The sequence below is a fragment of the Diabrotica virgifera genome, chromosome 3, assembly GCF_917563875.1.
Source record: "Diabrotica virgifera virgifera chromosome 3, PGI_DIABVI_V3a".
NCBI classification, from domain to species: Eukaryota; Metazoa; Arthropoda; class Insecta; order Coleoptera; family Chrysomelidae; genus Diabrotica; species Diabrotica virgifera.
In genome coordinates this window covers 202,957,658-202,975,198 of record NC_065445.1, presented here as the reverse complement: position 1 = coordinate 202,975,198, position 17,541 = coordinate 202,957,658, and the positions used below count along the sequence as shown (strand labels likewise).

Below are 17,541 nucleotides of genomic sequence, written 5' to 3'. Positions count from 1 at the left end.
AGAACATTGTGTACGTTAAAGTATAGTTTTAGAAATATTGACAAAAAACGTAAAAAAAACTACTAATTTACCGACTTCTCCCCCATCTCACCCCCATACCAGACGCTCAAAATGGTGTAACTTTTTACTGAACCATATGTGGACCATATAGAACAATTTGGTGTAGGAGGGAAACTTTTATTTTGGATGTCTGGGTTAGGCCTTTTTTTTGGATCAATTATACTATACTACCTCCGTAACTTTGGAACCGTTCATTTTAAAAGGATTATGCATAGGACCTTTTTTATTTCAAATTTAATGTAGAACATTTTTGTATAGAAGGTTGTTCATGCTAAACCGCACAGTTTTAGAAAAATTGAAAAACGTAAAAAACTACGAATTTACCGATTTCTCCCCCCATTTCCCCCCAAACCCGACGCTCAAAATGGTGTGACTTTTTTCTGAACATTATGTGGACCATATAGAACAATTTGGTGTTGGAGGATAACTTTCACTTGGATGTCTGGGTTATGCCATCTTTTGGATCAATTCTATCATACTATTAGTAAAATATGCCTAAACCAAAGAGGAAAATGCAAAAATGATTCCTTCTTAAAGTTTCCTCTCCTCAATAGAGGCTGGTTACTACAACTGCAAACTATTCTGTCTTCAGCTGTTCTTATTAGCTGTTCAAAAATTTAGCTCTGTTCATTGTTTGGATGTCTGTCCATTGTCGGATGTTTCTTAGCCACGATAGTCTTTTCCTTCCTATACATCTCTTTCCCTCAGATCTTTCCTTTTACTATTAGTTAAGCGTATTGGTACTTATTATTTCTCAGTATGTGGCCTATGTATGATGTTGTTCTGAAGCTATTTCCTTGTGGCATTTTTATAATCAACTATTTATAATGGGAAATAAGCCACAATTTTACCAAAAAAATATTTTATTAACGTTTCGAAGCCCAAATCGGGTTTCGTTGTCAAAATACAAAATACTATTAAAATAAACAAAAATGTTGCTAAGTAAAAAAATTCTTCTAATAATTTATTTAATCTGACTCATTTATATTGGCAATTCAGACGTATATTATACATTTTAAAGTAGAAGACTTTAAAATGATATCGTCAATATTTATGAGTTGCGTTCCTGGGACGACTTTACTAAAAGATACTTCATTCGATTACATGAAATCAATCCCAACTCAAGAATATCTGTCACAAAAAATATCATACCATGTGATCTGTCTTTAAAAAGACAATAAAATGCAACGATGACAGCAAAATTCTCGTGTTAGAGATTCCATAGTAAATCACGAGGGAAAACCAGGAAAAAACCTCGTGATACTATAACGACATCGTAAGTATTTGGTCTTACATTTAATTTACTTTCAAAAAACTAATACCAAATTCTTACTTTAATATGTTTAAATTATAAATAATATTAATAATACATAGATATACAATAAGTAATACTAAAATATTAAATTTGTACTACCTCGATATGTCATTGACTTACTAATCGTGGTATTTTCTTTCTATTGACTTCCTCTTTCAGTATGGGTAACCACATCCTACTGCATTCTGCCGAGGAATTTGCGACACAATTGGTTTTATTTAGCATAATTAGAGCCGCTTCTTTGATTTTTCTCTTTTTACTATCTGATTCTTTCAGGATTATACTTGAATCTCTCCATTGAACTCTATGTTCATTATCCCATGCGTGTTGACATATTTGAGATCTATCGAATTCTCTATTTTTAATATAAGACTGATGTTCACTTATTCTAACGTTTAATGGTCTTGATGTTTCACCTAAATAAAATTGTTCGCATTCACAAGGTATTTTATAAATGCAATTCTTTGTTCTTTCTTGTTCATTGTTAGGTTTAGTTTTAGATAGAATAGATCTCAATGTGTTTGTTTTTTTTTTGAATGCTGTTGAAATGTTGAATTTATTTCCTATTGTTTTAAGTTTCTCGGATAGTCATTTTATATATGGTATTGATATTTTTCTCGTATTATTTCTTGTGAATGTTGTAGGATCCTGTTCTAAGTTGTTCTGTTCCATTCGATCCAATCTTGACAATTCCTTATTTATAAACGATAAAGGATAATCATTTTTTAATAAAACAGTTGTTAACAATTGTTTTTCTTCTAAAAATGAATTTTCGTTAGAACAAGTAATTTTGGCTCTATCATATAAGGATTTAATGATTCCCTTTTTAACGTTGATGTTGTTATTTGATTTGAAATTGAGATATCTGTTGGTGTGTGTTGGTTTTCTATACACTTGAGTCTCATATCCAGTATCCTTCTTTGAGACTAAAACATCGAGGAAAGGTAAAGTGTTATGTATTCAGATAAAAAAGGGTTCAAGGCAGGTTTTGTTTATATTCGATTCAGAGTTGGACCACCATCTCCATATAGTAACTATTTCAGCATCCTTATGCATCATCAGTGAAGATTATGCAGTCACAACTCTGAAGGGAATACAAACATTCTGCCTCTTTTAAAGCAAACCATCGCGATGCGATGAACCCGCCTTTTGAGACGCAAAACAGCGACATCTCTCGTATTACGAGGAAAACGAAAAGCCCTAGATACAAAGTTTACTACTTTTTAAACAATTAGAATAATTGAAATAAAAATATAAATTGAAATAAAAATATAAATATTTTCGTTTTCCTCGTAATACGAGAGATGTCGCTGTTTTGCGTCTCAAAAGGCGGGTTCATCGCATCGCGATGGTTTGCTTTAAAAGAGGCAGAATGTTTGTATTCCCTTCAGAGTTGTGACTGCATAATCTTCACTGATGATGCATAAGGATGCTGAAATAGTTACTATATGGAGATGGTGGTCCAACTCTGAATCGAATATAAACAAAACCTGCCTTGAACCCTTTTTTATCTTTTTCATTTTTACTCAATTTGTGAGTATTTAGAAACTGTCTTTCGGTCCTTTTCCTAGACGAAGAGAAGGTAAATGCGTGGCCTAAGTGTCCTCTATTTGCTTTCTCCTATTTCGTCGTCTCTATGTGATTATATATTGTAAAATCCGGAGATATGGGATGCAGCCAGAAAGCAGTTTATTAACGAAAAGTCTTGGATTTAAAATATTGTTTATTATATTTTTATTTCAATTATTCTAATTGTTTAAAAAGTAGTAAACTTTGTATCTAGGGCTTTTCGTTTTCCTCGTAATACGAGAGATGTCGCTGTTTTGCGTCTCAAAAGGCGGGTTCATCGCATCGCGATGGTTTGCTTTAAAAGAGGCAGAATGTTTGTATTCCCTTCAGAGTTGTGACTGCATAATCTTCACTGATGATGCATAAGGATGCTGAAATAGTTACTATATGGAGATGGTGGTCCAACTCTGAATCGAATATAAACAAAACCTGCCTTGAACCCTTTTTTATCTTTTTCATTTTTACTCAATTTGTGAGTATTTAGAAACTGTCTTTCGGTCCTTTTCCTAGACGAAGAGAAGGTAAATGCGTGGCCTAAGTGTCCTCTATTTGCTTTCTCCTATTTCGTCGTCTCTATGTGATTATATATTGTAAAATCCGGAGATATGGGATGCAGCCAGAAAGCAGTTTATTAACGAAAAGTCTTGGATTTAAAATATTGTTTATTATATTTTTATTTCAATTATTCTAATTGTTTAAAAAGTAGTAAACTTTGTATCTAGGGCTTTTCGTTTTCCTCGTAATGTTATGTATTCCTTTTCCATTGTAAATTTTATTGTCTCTTCTTGTTCGTTTATAATATTCAGGAATGTATCCAACAATTCTGATCTATGATGTGTTTTCAATATGGCATCATAGATCAGAATTGTTGGATACATTCCTGAATATTATAAACGATCAAGAAGAGACAAAATTTACAATGGAAAAGGAATGCAATAACACTTTACCTTTCCTCGATGTTTTAGTCTCAAAGAAGGATACTGGATATGAGACTCAAGTGTATAGAAAACCAACACACACCAACAGATATCTCAATTACAAATCAAATCACATCAACGTTAAAAATGGAATCATTAAATCCTTATATGATAGAGCCAAAATTACTTGTTCTAACGAAAATTCATTTTTAGAAGAAAAACAATTGTTAACATGGGTTTTATTAAAAAATGATTATCCTTTATCGTTTATAAATAAGGAATTGTCAAGATTGGATCGAATGGAACAGAACAACTTAGAACGGCATCCTACAACATTCACAAGAAATAATACGGGGAAAATATCAATACCATTATATAAAAGGACTATCCGAGAAACTTAAAACAATAGGAAATAAATTCAACATTTCAACAGCATTCAAAAAAAACAAACACATTGAGATCTATTGTATCTAAAACTAAACCTAACAATGAACAAGAAAAAACAAAGAATAGCATTTATAAAAAATACCTTGTGAATGCGAACAATTTTATTTAGGTGAAACATCAAGACCATTAAACGTTAGAATAAGTGAACATCAGTCTTATATTAAAAATAGAGAATTCGATAGATCTCAAATATGTCAACACGCATGGGATAATGAACATAGAGTTCAATGGAGAGATTCAAGTATAGTCCTGAAAGAATCAGATAGTAAAAAGAGAAAAATCAAAGAAGCGGCTCTAATTATGCTAAATGAAACCAATTGTGTCGAAAATTCCTCGGTAGAATGCAGTAGGATGTGGTTACCCATACTGAAAGAGGTAGTCAATAGAAAGAAAATATCACGATTAGTAAGTCAATAACATATCGAGGTAGTACAAATTTAATATTTTAGTATTACTTATTGTATATCTATGTATTATTAATATTATTTATTATTTAAACATATTAAAGTCAGAATTTGGTATTAGTTTTTTGAAAGTAAATTAAATGTAAGACCAAATACTTACGATGTCGGGATAGTATCACGAGGTTTTTTTCCTGGTTTTCCCTCGTGATTTACTATGGAATCTCTAACGCGAGAATTTTACTGTCATCGTTGCATTTGGTTGTCTTTTTAAAGACAGATCACATGGTATGATATTTTTTGTGACAGATATTCTTGAGTTGGGATTGATTTCATGTAATCGAATGAACTATCTTTTAGTAAAGTCGTCCCAGGAACGCAACTCATAAATATTGACGATATCATTTTAAAGTCTTCTACTTTAAAATGTATAATATACGTCTGAATTGCCAATATAAATGAGTCAGATTAAATAAATTATTAGAAGAATTTTTTTACTTAGCAACAACATTTTTGTTTATTTTAATAGTATTTTGTATTTTGACAACGAAACCCGATATGGGCTTCGACACGTTAATAAAATCTTTTTTGGTAAAATTGTGACTTATTTTCCATTATAAATAGTTGATTATGTATGATGTTTTTCACTGTGTTAAAAAGTTCTCGTTCCTTGCCTATTCTATGCAGCACTTCTTCGTTTGTGGTATGCGATGTCCATGAAATTTTGAGGATTCTCCGGTAGATCCACATTTCAACGGACTCCAATTTATTTACGGTTGATGTTTTAAGGGTCGACGTATCAACTGAATACGGAAGAGTCGACCGGACGTAGCATTTTGATAAAATTTCTGGCCTGTTCTGCTACTTAAATTTATTGACCTATTCTAAAATGTGCCCGTTTATTGTGCAAGGTTGAGGTACATTTTGGTTTTTCGGATTGACATCACTTTGGCATCACGAAAATGATACGATACAGAAAATGTAATAGATCCTCCAAAGTTAAATATTATTTATATGTCATGAAACCACAATTTGATTTTAATAAAAATAAGATTTTACGTTGGTTTTGACGTTTCGATTTCCACCTCGAAAATCGTTTAAAAAATATATTCCAACTAAAGAAAAGAATATACCTAAGTCCCAAATAGGTTTATGTAGAAACGAAGAAGGGCAGATTATTGTCTCACCAAAAAATTAAAAGCAATTTGAAAAAAACACTTCCTAATTCTGCTAGCAGCACAAGAAGACTAGCATGTTTTTAAGCCCTACGAATATCAAAAAAATTATATAATTTTAGTACTCAATAGATCCCGCTAGTAAAAACAAGCGCTATTATTTTTTATTCTGTACTTCTTTATCCATCTCATGAAAATTTAAAAGAATATGTGAATTATTTAAGCCGATAACGTGTGATGAAATCGAAACATGCTTTAAAAAAAAAGAAAAAAAAAGACAAATAAATAGATAAACGCTCTCTATAACAATTTCTCCCTATCGCACATCCCGTTTAAAAGTGTATTAACTCAAAAACTTTATTTTTGTGTTTATCTCATCAACAAAATGGATTATGCATCATAGTTTTTCTCAGAAATCTGTAATATCGCAACCTTAAAAATATTTCAGTAGATGGAGCGAAACGATATGTCATAATTAGAGATGCATCAAGTCAAACTAGTTTGATTTTACTTAACAAACTTGACTTAAAAACCAAACTTTTTTTGTAAAAAAGTTTGACTTGACTTGATATTGATATCTGTAGGTTTGACTTGAAATCAAACTTCTTCAAACAGTTTGAAGTTTGAATATCATTATTGCGCAACGTGTTTATTTCTAATAATTATTCTAATTGAGAGCGTACCGTCTTTTGTTTTGACTTATTTGGATAGGTCTGAAGCTGCACTCTGCTATACTCTGTACTCTGCTATAAAAATATATTCATACTCCGCAAATTAGTTATAGTTCATATTAAGAAGTATATGCTGGCTGGGCTTGTTTATTACGTTCGTTTTGAAGTGTGTGCTTTATGCGATAATGTCTGAACCTGAACCTTTTTCAGCTCTTAGTATGTACCAGTACAAATTGAGTCTGATTTTGAAGGCATTCTTACTGCAAAGTTTAAGAGAAAAAATCTGTAGACGAAGCAGAATTAATTAAGAAAAATAAATATACTGATTTATTTGATGTTGCGGCAGGTGATTGCAAAATAATTAAAATTGCAAGTGCATATGACACATAGTGGAACTAATTCTTTAAAACGCCATCTGATGCAGTCACAAAAAATTCATTAAATCTGCTCTGTCAAAAATATAATGTTTTGTTGTTCCTTCATAAATTTTTGTTGACATAATTTTTTTTTTAAGTAGATTAAATTACACTTGTTATGATAAAAAAAACATCCAACGAATTTTTTGCTGTAATCTAGTGACACTAGATTACAACAAGTAATTATCACCGATTATCGATAAATCAAATCTTGTCAGCAAGCAATGTTACGCGTAGTGAATCATTTTCAAGAAATTTACGACCTCTTATGACTTAAAGGGAATGTCAGAATAAATATTTTTCGAGTAATTCCCCATCTAGCAAAAATATTTTTTAAATAAATTGACGCGTACAGAAGATCAAGCGCCTTCTGACAATTTGGACGATAGCAAGCTAAGTTTATTTCTTATTAACATTCAGTCCTTAAGACACAAAACTGATGAATTACTTCTATTACTAGAAGAGCTAAATTTTCCTGAGATTGTTGCCATAACTGAACATTGGTTAAATGTTGATGAACCTGTGTTTATTAAAAATTACACTATTATATCCAGATTTAACAGGAGTAGATTATCTCATGGGGGTACTTTGATTATGTCTACACAAAATGACTTTTCAGTAGTGACCAAATTTGATAATTTATTAATTGAAAAAGTATTTGAATTCTCCATAATTTATCAGAAATCTTCTGACCTCTATATTATTTGTATTTGTAGAACTCCCGATGCGGATGTGCAGAGTTTCTTACAACAACTACTTAGCTTGCTAGAATCTATTCCTTCAAAAAGTAAATTAATTCTATGTGGCGATCTAAATATTGACTACTCCAGTGTGTGTGCTGCTCAATAATATCTTCATTCTATCTTTGATTCCTTTGGTATAGGTATGCATGTAAATTCTCCAACCAGAATAACTAAAACTAGCTCTAGTATCATTGACTATGTCGTATCGTCTTTGGCTCCAAATTCTACTGACTGTACTGTTTTCAACTCAGGTTTCTCTGATCATGAAGCAGTATTGACTACATTTTGGTTAAAATCAAAAAATAATAGTGAAAACACGCAACGAAAATTGTTCCGTGTCTTTGGAGAACAAAATTTTCTAACATTTAAACACCTATGTCAAACAACTGACTGGGACTTCCGCTCTGTTGATGTCGACATCGAGTTTTCTAGATTCATAAAGCTATTGTCTGGTCTGGCATACGAATCCTTTCCTCTTAGGCCTATCAAAACTAAACATCGTAAACCCTGGTCAACTAGAGGTCTACGTATATCTGCAAAGAACATGCGCTCATTATCGTACCTAAAAAAATTCTCGGACAACATATCCTTCCATGATTACATTAGGCTTTACAGGAAAATTTACCATAAAGCCATAAGGGCCGCCAAGGAAATTTATTATAATGCGAGGCTGGCTAAATCAGGTAATGTTGCTAAGGAAACGTGGTCTATCGTAAATGAACTGAGAGATAAGACTTCTTCTCCCACCACAATCCCGACTTCTCCTGAGACCCTGAACAATTACTTTGTAAATGTGGCAAAAAATTTAACAAATACTATACCTCCTTCTCAGGATCCGATTTCATATCTTTCGCATAAGAATGTAAATAGTTTCTTTTTTACACCCATAGTATTAAGTGAACTACGCTCTACAATAAATGACATTAAAAATAAATCGTCATCTGGGACTGATGGCCTCACTCTTAAAATGTTTTCTGCTCTACCTGATTGCACTTTAAACCATCTTACTACTTTAATAAACAGGTCATTCGAAACTGGAGTTTTTCCAAGCTGCCTTAAGACAGCGATAATTATTCCTATACACAAAGGAGGCGATAAAGATCTTGCTTCGAATTATCGCCCTATTGCATTCCTGCCCACGTTGTCGAAGATAATTGAAAGTCTGGTAAAAAAAAAGAATCTTATCTTTTCTGTTGAAATACAAATTGCTTACTCCACATCAATTTGGATTCCTGAGTGACAAATGCACGAATGATGCTATGTTCTTCCTTTTCGATCATGTTTACTCCAGTCTAAACAACCATCACTCTACAGCAACAAGTTTCTGTGATTTCTCTAAAGCATTCGATTGTGTAAACCATAACATCTTGACTGACAAATTACAGCACTATGGATTTAGGGGAAAGGCTCTTAAATGGCTTAAATCGTATCTTAATAAAAGAAGTCAGTTTGTAAGGGTTGACACGAAGACGTCTTCTTGCATGCCATTAGAATGTGGGGTACCTCAGGGTTCAGTTCTAGGCCCTATATTGTTTCTGATATACATAAATGATATCTCTAGTCTGAACATTAAAGGTAAAATATGTCTCTTTGCAGATGATACTAGTATTACTTGGAGTAACACGGATATTATGGATCTTCGCAATACCATAGCTACAGACCTAGTCACCATTAAATCGTGGTGCGATTCGAATCTCCTGTTATTTAACGTTTCTAAAACCAAAGTCCTACCTTACAACAGTATGATGCAACCTTTAGTACTTAATAACAACAGTCTAGAGGTAGTTTAATCGGTGAAGTTCTTAGGGCTTATTGTGGATAAGTCTCTAAAATGGAACTTGCACATTGATGCCTTACACAAAAAATTAAGTTCTGCTTGTTTTGCGCTAAGATCAGTGGCTACGGAAATGAATTTGTCAACATCTAGGACCGTTTATTATGCCCTTTTTGAGTCTCATCTTCGGTACGCCCTTCCATTCTGGGGTACATGTTGTGCGACTCAATTTGAGCGTATTTTTAAACTACAAAAGAGAGCTCTTCGTTACTCCCTGAGACTCAATAGCAGAGTTCATTGCCAAGAATTCTTTAAAAAATTTAAAATATTAACTCTTCCTTCTTTGTTTGTTTTTGAATCCGTTTGTTTAATCCGCAAACATGCATCAGAAGGTCCAGAGAGACCCACTCACAACTATCCCCTTAGAAACGTGGAGCATAATCTTTATCTGCCAACCCCACGGTCTGAGCTGGTTAAGTGCTCTATACTATACAATTCGAGAAAAATGCACAATCACCTGCCATCTAACATCAAATCTATTACCTCATTTCCCGCTTTTCGCAAGGCCTTGAAAGCTTATTTGCTAGAGAGAGCTTTTTATACAGTGAATGACTTTTTTATAAACGATTTGAATTCAGCAAATTGACTTGCAGGTTTATTACTTTCGAGTAATTTTGTACATATTTGCAGCGGCATAGAACTTTTGATTTACTTTCCCTTTCCCTTTTCTTTGTTCGCCTTCTTTTTGCTCTGACGTTGTATACATATTGTTTGCAAAATTTTTAATTTTTCAATGTGTACTTAATAACTGTAAAATTATATTAAGTAGTATAACTCACGCCATTTACTTGGTGTCTGTTTCTGTTTTTGTTTTGTCTGTAGTTTTTTATTATTTTTTGTTTTTTATTGTATTTTTTTTTATTATTTTTTGTTTTTTATTGTATTTTTTTATTTTGTATAAGCTTTGTCCATAAATTGGTAAAATTTTATGACAATAAAGCATACCTTACTTACTTACTTACTTACTAAATTGCTTTCCGTATCAAGTTATTTTTATATGGAACTCATTGTATTGTTAATGTTGATATCTTAATTTGCAGCTAACATTTCAATCTCGACATAAAAGTATATCTACTAAATAAATTATTTTTCAAACTAGTTTGACAAACAGTTTGAATTTTCAAACCTGTAACTATTGACGAGTTTGACTTGATTTTAATTATTTGTCAGAAGGATTGACTCGAGTTTGACTTGAAATTAAGTCAAACTAAAGTCAATTTCAAACATTCAAGTCAAACTTGTGCAACTCTAGTCACAATTAAAAATCAAAGCTCATGGTCCGGTAAACACAGTATCATTCGAACTTGTGACAAGAAGATGCGCTAGTTACCGGTGAAAAACGTATTAAAAAAGTATTAATTCAACAAGCGACTACATGTTTGTATGACATCAATGTGTTTTAAGGCCATGGGTACATAATTCGCAAATATTTTACGGCTATCCCTACCTTTTCTGTCTTTACATGGCAAATTACTTGTAGTAAAATTCACACTGGTATGGATATGTAAATATTACTAGAATGTCATTCTACTTGACAATGTCATAACTAACTTAAAGAGATGGCTTTTGAATGTTCTTGGATAACTGTTATTTTTTGTTTAATTGCAAATTATTAATTCAGTTAATAAATGTGATTATTTTTTCACTTACTATGTATTCAGTGATTGTAATCATTTATATATACCTACAACAAAAACTAATACTCAATCGAGAAAAGAGGAAAAGTGTTAAAGTGTTTTTTTAATAATATATTGTTACTATGGAACGCTTACAATTTTGAACATCTTTAACAACAAAATATTTGGATCACAGGATATATCTTGATGTATTCTCTGCTTCTATCTTCCATAAATAATACACAATAAATAACTTTTTATAAAGTTCACGTCTTAAATCAAATATATCAATATTATTTAATCAACAACTCAAAATATTCCCGATTCATGTCAAATATTTAAAATTGTCACTGATTGTCAGTGTCTGACTGACATTATCCTGACAATATTCTATTCGATTGAGTGCGTTGTATAACAAAGATAGATTTGGAAAATATTACCACGGACATTGTGTTCATTTTTTTCGAATCCTGAAAAAACCAATAAATATTTTTGAAAAATCTAAACGCAGAATGAAAGACTAAATTATTACCGAGGGCCGAAAGTCCCTTAGAATAAATAAAAAGTTTCTTTTGAATGAGATATTTGAAATTAAAAATAACACTAAATTTTCTCTTAGTTTTTCACCCTTGTAACTTATTAAAATAAACATTATAGAAGTTCTCAGGGACTTTCGGCCCTCGCTAATAACGTTTTCAAAAATACGTATTACTTTCTCAGGATTCGAAAAAAATGGATCCCCATTTGAATAGCATTGCAGCCGAAAATACGTACCCATCCTCTTAACGTTTCATTCGGACAAAGGTGTCGTCAACCAATTTTTTTGGAGGAGAACTGTATTATTTCGAATCAAAATGTCGTTTTTTAGTTATTATTTTCTTTGAACAAATATTTTTCCTACGTTACTCTAGCCCAGTTGTAACAGGTAAAATATTGATACAAAAATTAAATGTATACTTCCTAAGATAAAAAATATATTAGGAGATAATCAAAGCAAATATTTTGTTTTCCAAAGCTAATAGTCCAGGAACCGAAGCTTTTCACCTCGCAATTTTTACAGAATGGCTTTTGCTTGAAAATTTAAGAATAAGTAGTGGATAGTCCAAGGATCAAAATCTATATGATGCCGAAAGGCGATGGGGTGGTTGCCACCCCATCTCGGCGGTGGAAATTTTTTATTATATTTTGACCGCAAAGTTGATAAAAACAGTTTATTCTAAGCAAAAAATGTTCTATACATTTTTTTGATATAATTAAATGTTTTCGATTTATTCGCTATCGAAAGTGTTAGTTTTATATCGAAAAAATCAATGTTTTTTGATATATTATACTCATTTACGATTCACTCAATTGTCGCCGTAGAAAAAAATTTTTCAAACCGAGTTCTTGGGAATTACATAACCTACAATTTCATATTTAAACGTTTTTTCGTATCTCTGATGCTAATCTTTCTATTCTGAAGAAAATGGCATTTTTTACCAAAGTACAAAAATTCGGTATTCGCTTTTAACTCCAGTTTTTAAAAACTAATCATTCTAAGCCAGTCAAACTTTTAGAATCTATTAATAATACAGAAATAAAGAAGAATGAAAAAGCCAATTACTAAAAGCACCGCTAACTTATATTATTATGCTTCCAATTGGATTTCTCTTTTTTTTTTTCAAAAAAATATATTGATTTTTTAACTGTAACTTTTTTATTTTTTATCTTAGAAAGTTTGGTAAAAAAAATTTGTAGGTTTTTATAGGATCTATAAGTCCATTTTTATTAAATCTTTTAAAAATCCTCAGTCACAAAAAGAGATGACTTTGAAAGGGTTAGTAAATGTGGTTTTCGCATGTTATTACAAGTTTTAATTGTCAATAGCTCACTCAATTTGTGCCGTAGAAAAAATGTTTGCAAACCAGGTTCTTGTAAATTAAATAAGCTACAATTTCATATTTTAACATTTTTTCGTATCTCTGATACTAATCTTTATATTCTGAAGAAAAAGCCATTTTTTCCAAACTACAAAAATTCGTTATTCACTTTTAACTCCATTTTTTAAAACTAATCATGCTAAGCCGGTCAAACTTCTAGAACTTTTTCTTCTTCTTTAAGTGCCGTCTCCTAATCGGAGGTTGGGTATCATCATCACTATCTTTACTCTATCCACCGCTGCTCCAAAGAGTTCTATAGAACTGCATCTAAACCAGTCTCTTAAATTCTTTAATCATGACACTCTCCTTCTTCCTATACTCCTTCCGCCTCTTATCTTTCCCTGTATTATCAGTCTTAGCATTTCATATCGCGGTTCCCTCATTACGTGTCCCAGATATTAGAACTTTTTAATAATACATAAATAAAGAAACCAAATAAGGTCAATGATTAATTTTAATTAGGGTGGTGATTAGGGGGTTGCTTCCAATTACTTTTTCGCTGAAAAAAAATACAGACTGACATTCTTTTTATTATGTCACTTAATTTTTAAGCTAGAGACTTTATTTTTATTTCTGGAGATAGATATTTTTAAATACTTTAAATTAGTTTAAACAAGTTATCCTCGAAAAATGCATAGCTTTCCCGTCTTTTGACTTTGAAACTACAATATTTAGCATTTGACGAAGAAGAGCTAACATACAATAAAGTTTAGCTCGATTACTATTGGTCTTAAAGAAAATTAAAAAAATCGATTTTGTTTATTTTTTCAAAAGGTACATTTTTGTTGTAAAGTTGTTTTGATAAAACGAAAACTTTTGGAGTTATTAGAAAACTTAAAAACATTGATTTTTTCGATATAAAATTAACACTTTCGATAGCGAATAAATCGAAAACTATTAATTTTATAAAAAAAATATATAGAACGTTTTTTGCTTAGAATGAATGTTTTTCACAACCACCCCCATGGAAAAAGCGCCTTTCGGCATCATATAGATTTTGATCCTTGGACTATCCACTACTTATTCTCAAATTTTCAAGCAAATCGATCCATTTTGTAAAAATTGCGAGGTTTTATTCTATTTTAAGCTTCATTACTTGGACTATAAAGAAGACCATATTTTACTAAATGCTTATATGAAATTATTAATATGATACATATTTCTTTGAGTCACTTCTACCAACAGCTCAAAGTTGTGCACACATAATGTGCTTTATTTGTGAAGGAAACATCCTACTAAATCTTTTAATTTTTAGTTATGTGGATTTTATAAACGTCATGTCATATGATTACCATTTCTATTCAAAATGGACTCCGTTCACCGGCTTCAACAGCCCATTGTACGCCTCTGACGACGAAGTATTTTTATTTGGCACGATGAACGTCAATTACTCAGCGAATTATTGGAATCAATTGGGAATGGACCGTGCCAAAATCATCGTGGGACTTCCGACATACGGACATACGTTTAAGTAAGTAAATATGTAATACTAATCATTATAGACTTGGATCCCGCGTACCAAAAAAAAGTTGATTAATATCAAGCTGAAAATTTGTTAATAGCTTAACGGTGTCTAGTCGGACAAACTTTAATGTACGGAAACACTGGAACAGGGGAAGTTTTAATTGTGGAACAGTTTAAAAATTTGGAACGTCAGATTACCAAAACGTCCAGTCTGATACGTCTGAAACGTCCAGATAAACATCAGTCTGATTTTTGCATGAGAGTCTAATGAAATGGTAACAAATCAATTGGAAGTTCTGTCCGACAAAATACATGGACGATTTCGTAGTCTAACGTTCCAAATTTTTAACCTGTTTCACAATTAAAACTTCCCCTGTTCTCCAATGTTCCCATACATCAAAGTTTGTCCGACTAGACACCGTTAAGCTATTAACAAATTTTCAGTTTGCTATTAGTCAACTTTTTTTGGTACGCGGGATGCAGGTCTATTATCATCAAGGCCTTCCATTCCGGATAAAATGTTAGCTGCTCTTATTTAGAACTCTCTGATTTCGGTTATTGCTGTGAATCACTTCGTATTCTTCTTGTGTATTGTCAAAGTTAGTTGTATGTATTGGCTTTCGTTATAATTTTCTTCTAGTTGTTTCGATATGTGTGTAGTTCCCTCCAGTTTCTCGCTTTCAGGATTTTGATATCTCCCTTGATCTGGTCCTGCCATTCCTCTCTTGATCTTCCCTTTGTTCTTTCAGTTTCTGGCTTCCATCTGGTGACTTTCTTAATAGTAGGGGAGCAAAGTATGCTAAATGTGCAGTCACTCGAGCGTTATGGGGACCTATTGGGTTGTGAAGAGTAGGTCCTAAAACCAAAAAAAGTTAAGTTAAGTTTTCCATTTTAGTGGGCGCTTGCCATTTTTTAATTTAATTTTCCATTTCCAACAATCGTTTTTTCCGATTATAACGCCATCTATCCATAATTCGAAAAAATGTTTCGAATAAAAGTTACTTATTTTTACGCAAGGAATCCAAATCTGCAATAAAAAATGGGGGCTCCTATTTAAGATTTTAAAGTAACCCCCCACCCCTCCTCCGTAGAGGGTCGTGTTTGGTGCCATTCGATAGATTTTTCAAAAATATTGAATAGGTGTATTTTACATTTTTTCGATCTGATGTTCATTTCGCAAAATATCGCAGGATTCGTATTTAAAATATTAAATTTACCCCCCACCCCTCTCCGTGGGAAGTCGTGTTTGGTACCATTCGATAGATTTTTAAAAAATATTGAGCACATATTTTTTAGTTTTTCGATCTGTCATTCAGTTCGCGAAATATTCGCTTTTTTCTTGTGAAACTTTGGGACTCACCCATTTCCTTACGCCCGGCTCAAATCGTCAGATTTTTGAAATATACACTCTTTTGCATGTATTTATCTTACCTTATCTTAATCTGACAATTTCGAGTTTTTTTAAGGATAGATTTTTTTTTCGGGCCCCCCCTTAACGAACTCCCCTGTGTTAAGAGCCAATATATGGTAGAGGTACATCTGCAGGGTACCAGGTTTCTCCCCATATGATAATCTGACGCGCTCGAGTAACTGCAAAAATCCCCGCTTGGGCTCCCATAGCATAATCAGTAGGTCGTTTTCCCTTCTCTCTATGTATCCAAGCCATCTCAGTCGCTGCGCTTTAGTAAATCTAATTATATCTTCTCCCTACATTATGTCTTAGTTCATGGTTCATTTCATTCTTCTCATTTCTCCATTTTCCATTCTTATCGGGCTCATAATTTTTCTCAGGATTTTCCTTCCGAAGGTTTTTAATTTTTCTTCATCTTTAATTTTAAGGCAGATTGTCTCATCTGCGTATGTAACTACTAATTTGATTGCAACTCTGTATATTTTCAGTTACTGTGTTCCGGACTAAAGTTTTTGCTTTGGTGTCCTGCATTAATGAAATCATTGATGAAGACCCTAAAGCCCGCGCAAAATGAACCTAAGCCAGACACAACCTGCGCCGGCGGGACGGGTGACCCGTGCATTTATTGTTCTAGCGTGCCGCATATTGAACACAACCCAACCCAACCGTTGGTTATCGACGTGGCGAATAGAGATGGGCAAAATCAATGCGGACCTGTAACGGTTACTTTTGATACCGGTTCTCAGTGGTACTGAGTACAAATACTGATTACAAAATACTGATGTATCTCATCCTTGATCCACATAATACCTACATATTTAAAATAATATCTCCCCTACTGCTCGGTCATAACTCATATATTCCTCAATTTACTGCTCGGATCACAATCATTTACAATTACTGCAGGTCATAATAATTCATAATCCCTCCGCTACTGATCGGTCATAAAAAAATAACACTATCTGCATATTTCGTTTTTAATTTTTAAGCATAAATAATGTAGTATGTAATAAACAAAAATGTAATATGCCGACAAGTTGAATTTGAGGGTAATACGATATTTTTATCGATCACGGTTTTAAGTAACATGAATAATTTTTCACCTTATTTTTCTAATATGTATTTAATGTGTTTTTGTAAAGGCATAACTTTGATTATTAATTTCGTATCGCCGCTTATTTAGTCTACCAAAAGTTATCAGAATTTAATGACAAAGACAACACAGTTTTCACTCGGGCTGTTGACTACGCTAATATGTTTATTTCTGTGGTGCTAAGGCAAAACCCGATATGCCAAAAAACATGATTTTGCAGCAGATGAGTTTTAAATTTCGCGGTGTTGTTGTAATAGTGGACATATCGGAAACTAATTTTATCATCTACTGGTTACATGGATGCGTTTAGCCATGTAGAGTTTTGTCATCATATTCTTCATCGCTCAATGTACACATTGGCATTAAAAACGAAAAATATATAATTTTTGACATATCGGGTTTTGCCTTAGTACCACAGATTTATCATAATAAATTGTACTTAGGTACCATCCGTATTCATTTCAGATAAGTCCATCTCACAAACAAAAAC

At 32.4% G+C, this 17,541-nt stretch overlaps 1 protein-coding gene across 1 annotated transcript in view; it reads left to right on the top strand.

The window, feature by feature from the left end:
- LOC114339190 (chitinase-3-like protein 2) overlaps nucleotides 1-17,541 on the top strand; it is a 54,889-nt gene that overhangs the window by 28,974 nt on the left and 8,374 nt on the right. The window contains exon 5 of the mRNA XM_028289819.2: nucleotides 14,339-14,554. Within this exon, the coding sequence (XP_028145620.1) occupies nucleotides 14,339-14,554 (216 nt within the window). The remainder of the gene's footprint in view (nucleotides 1-14,338; nucleotides 14,555-17,541) is intronic.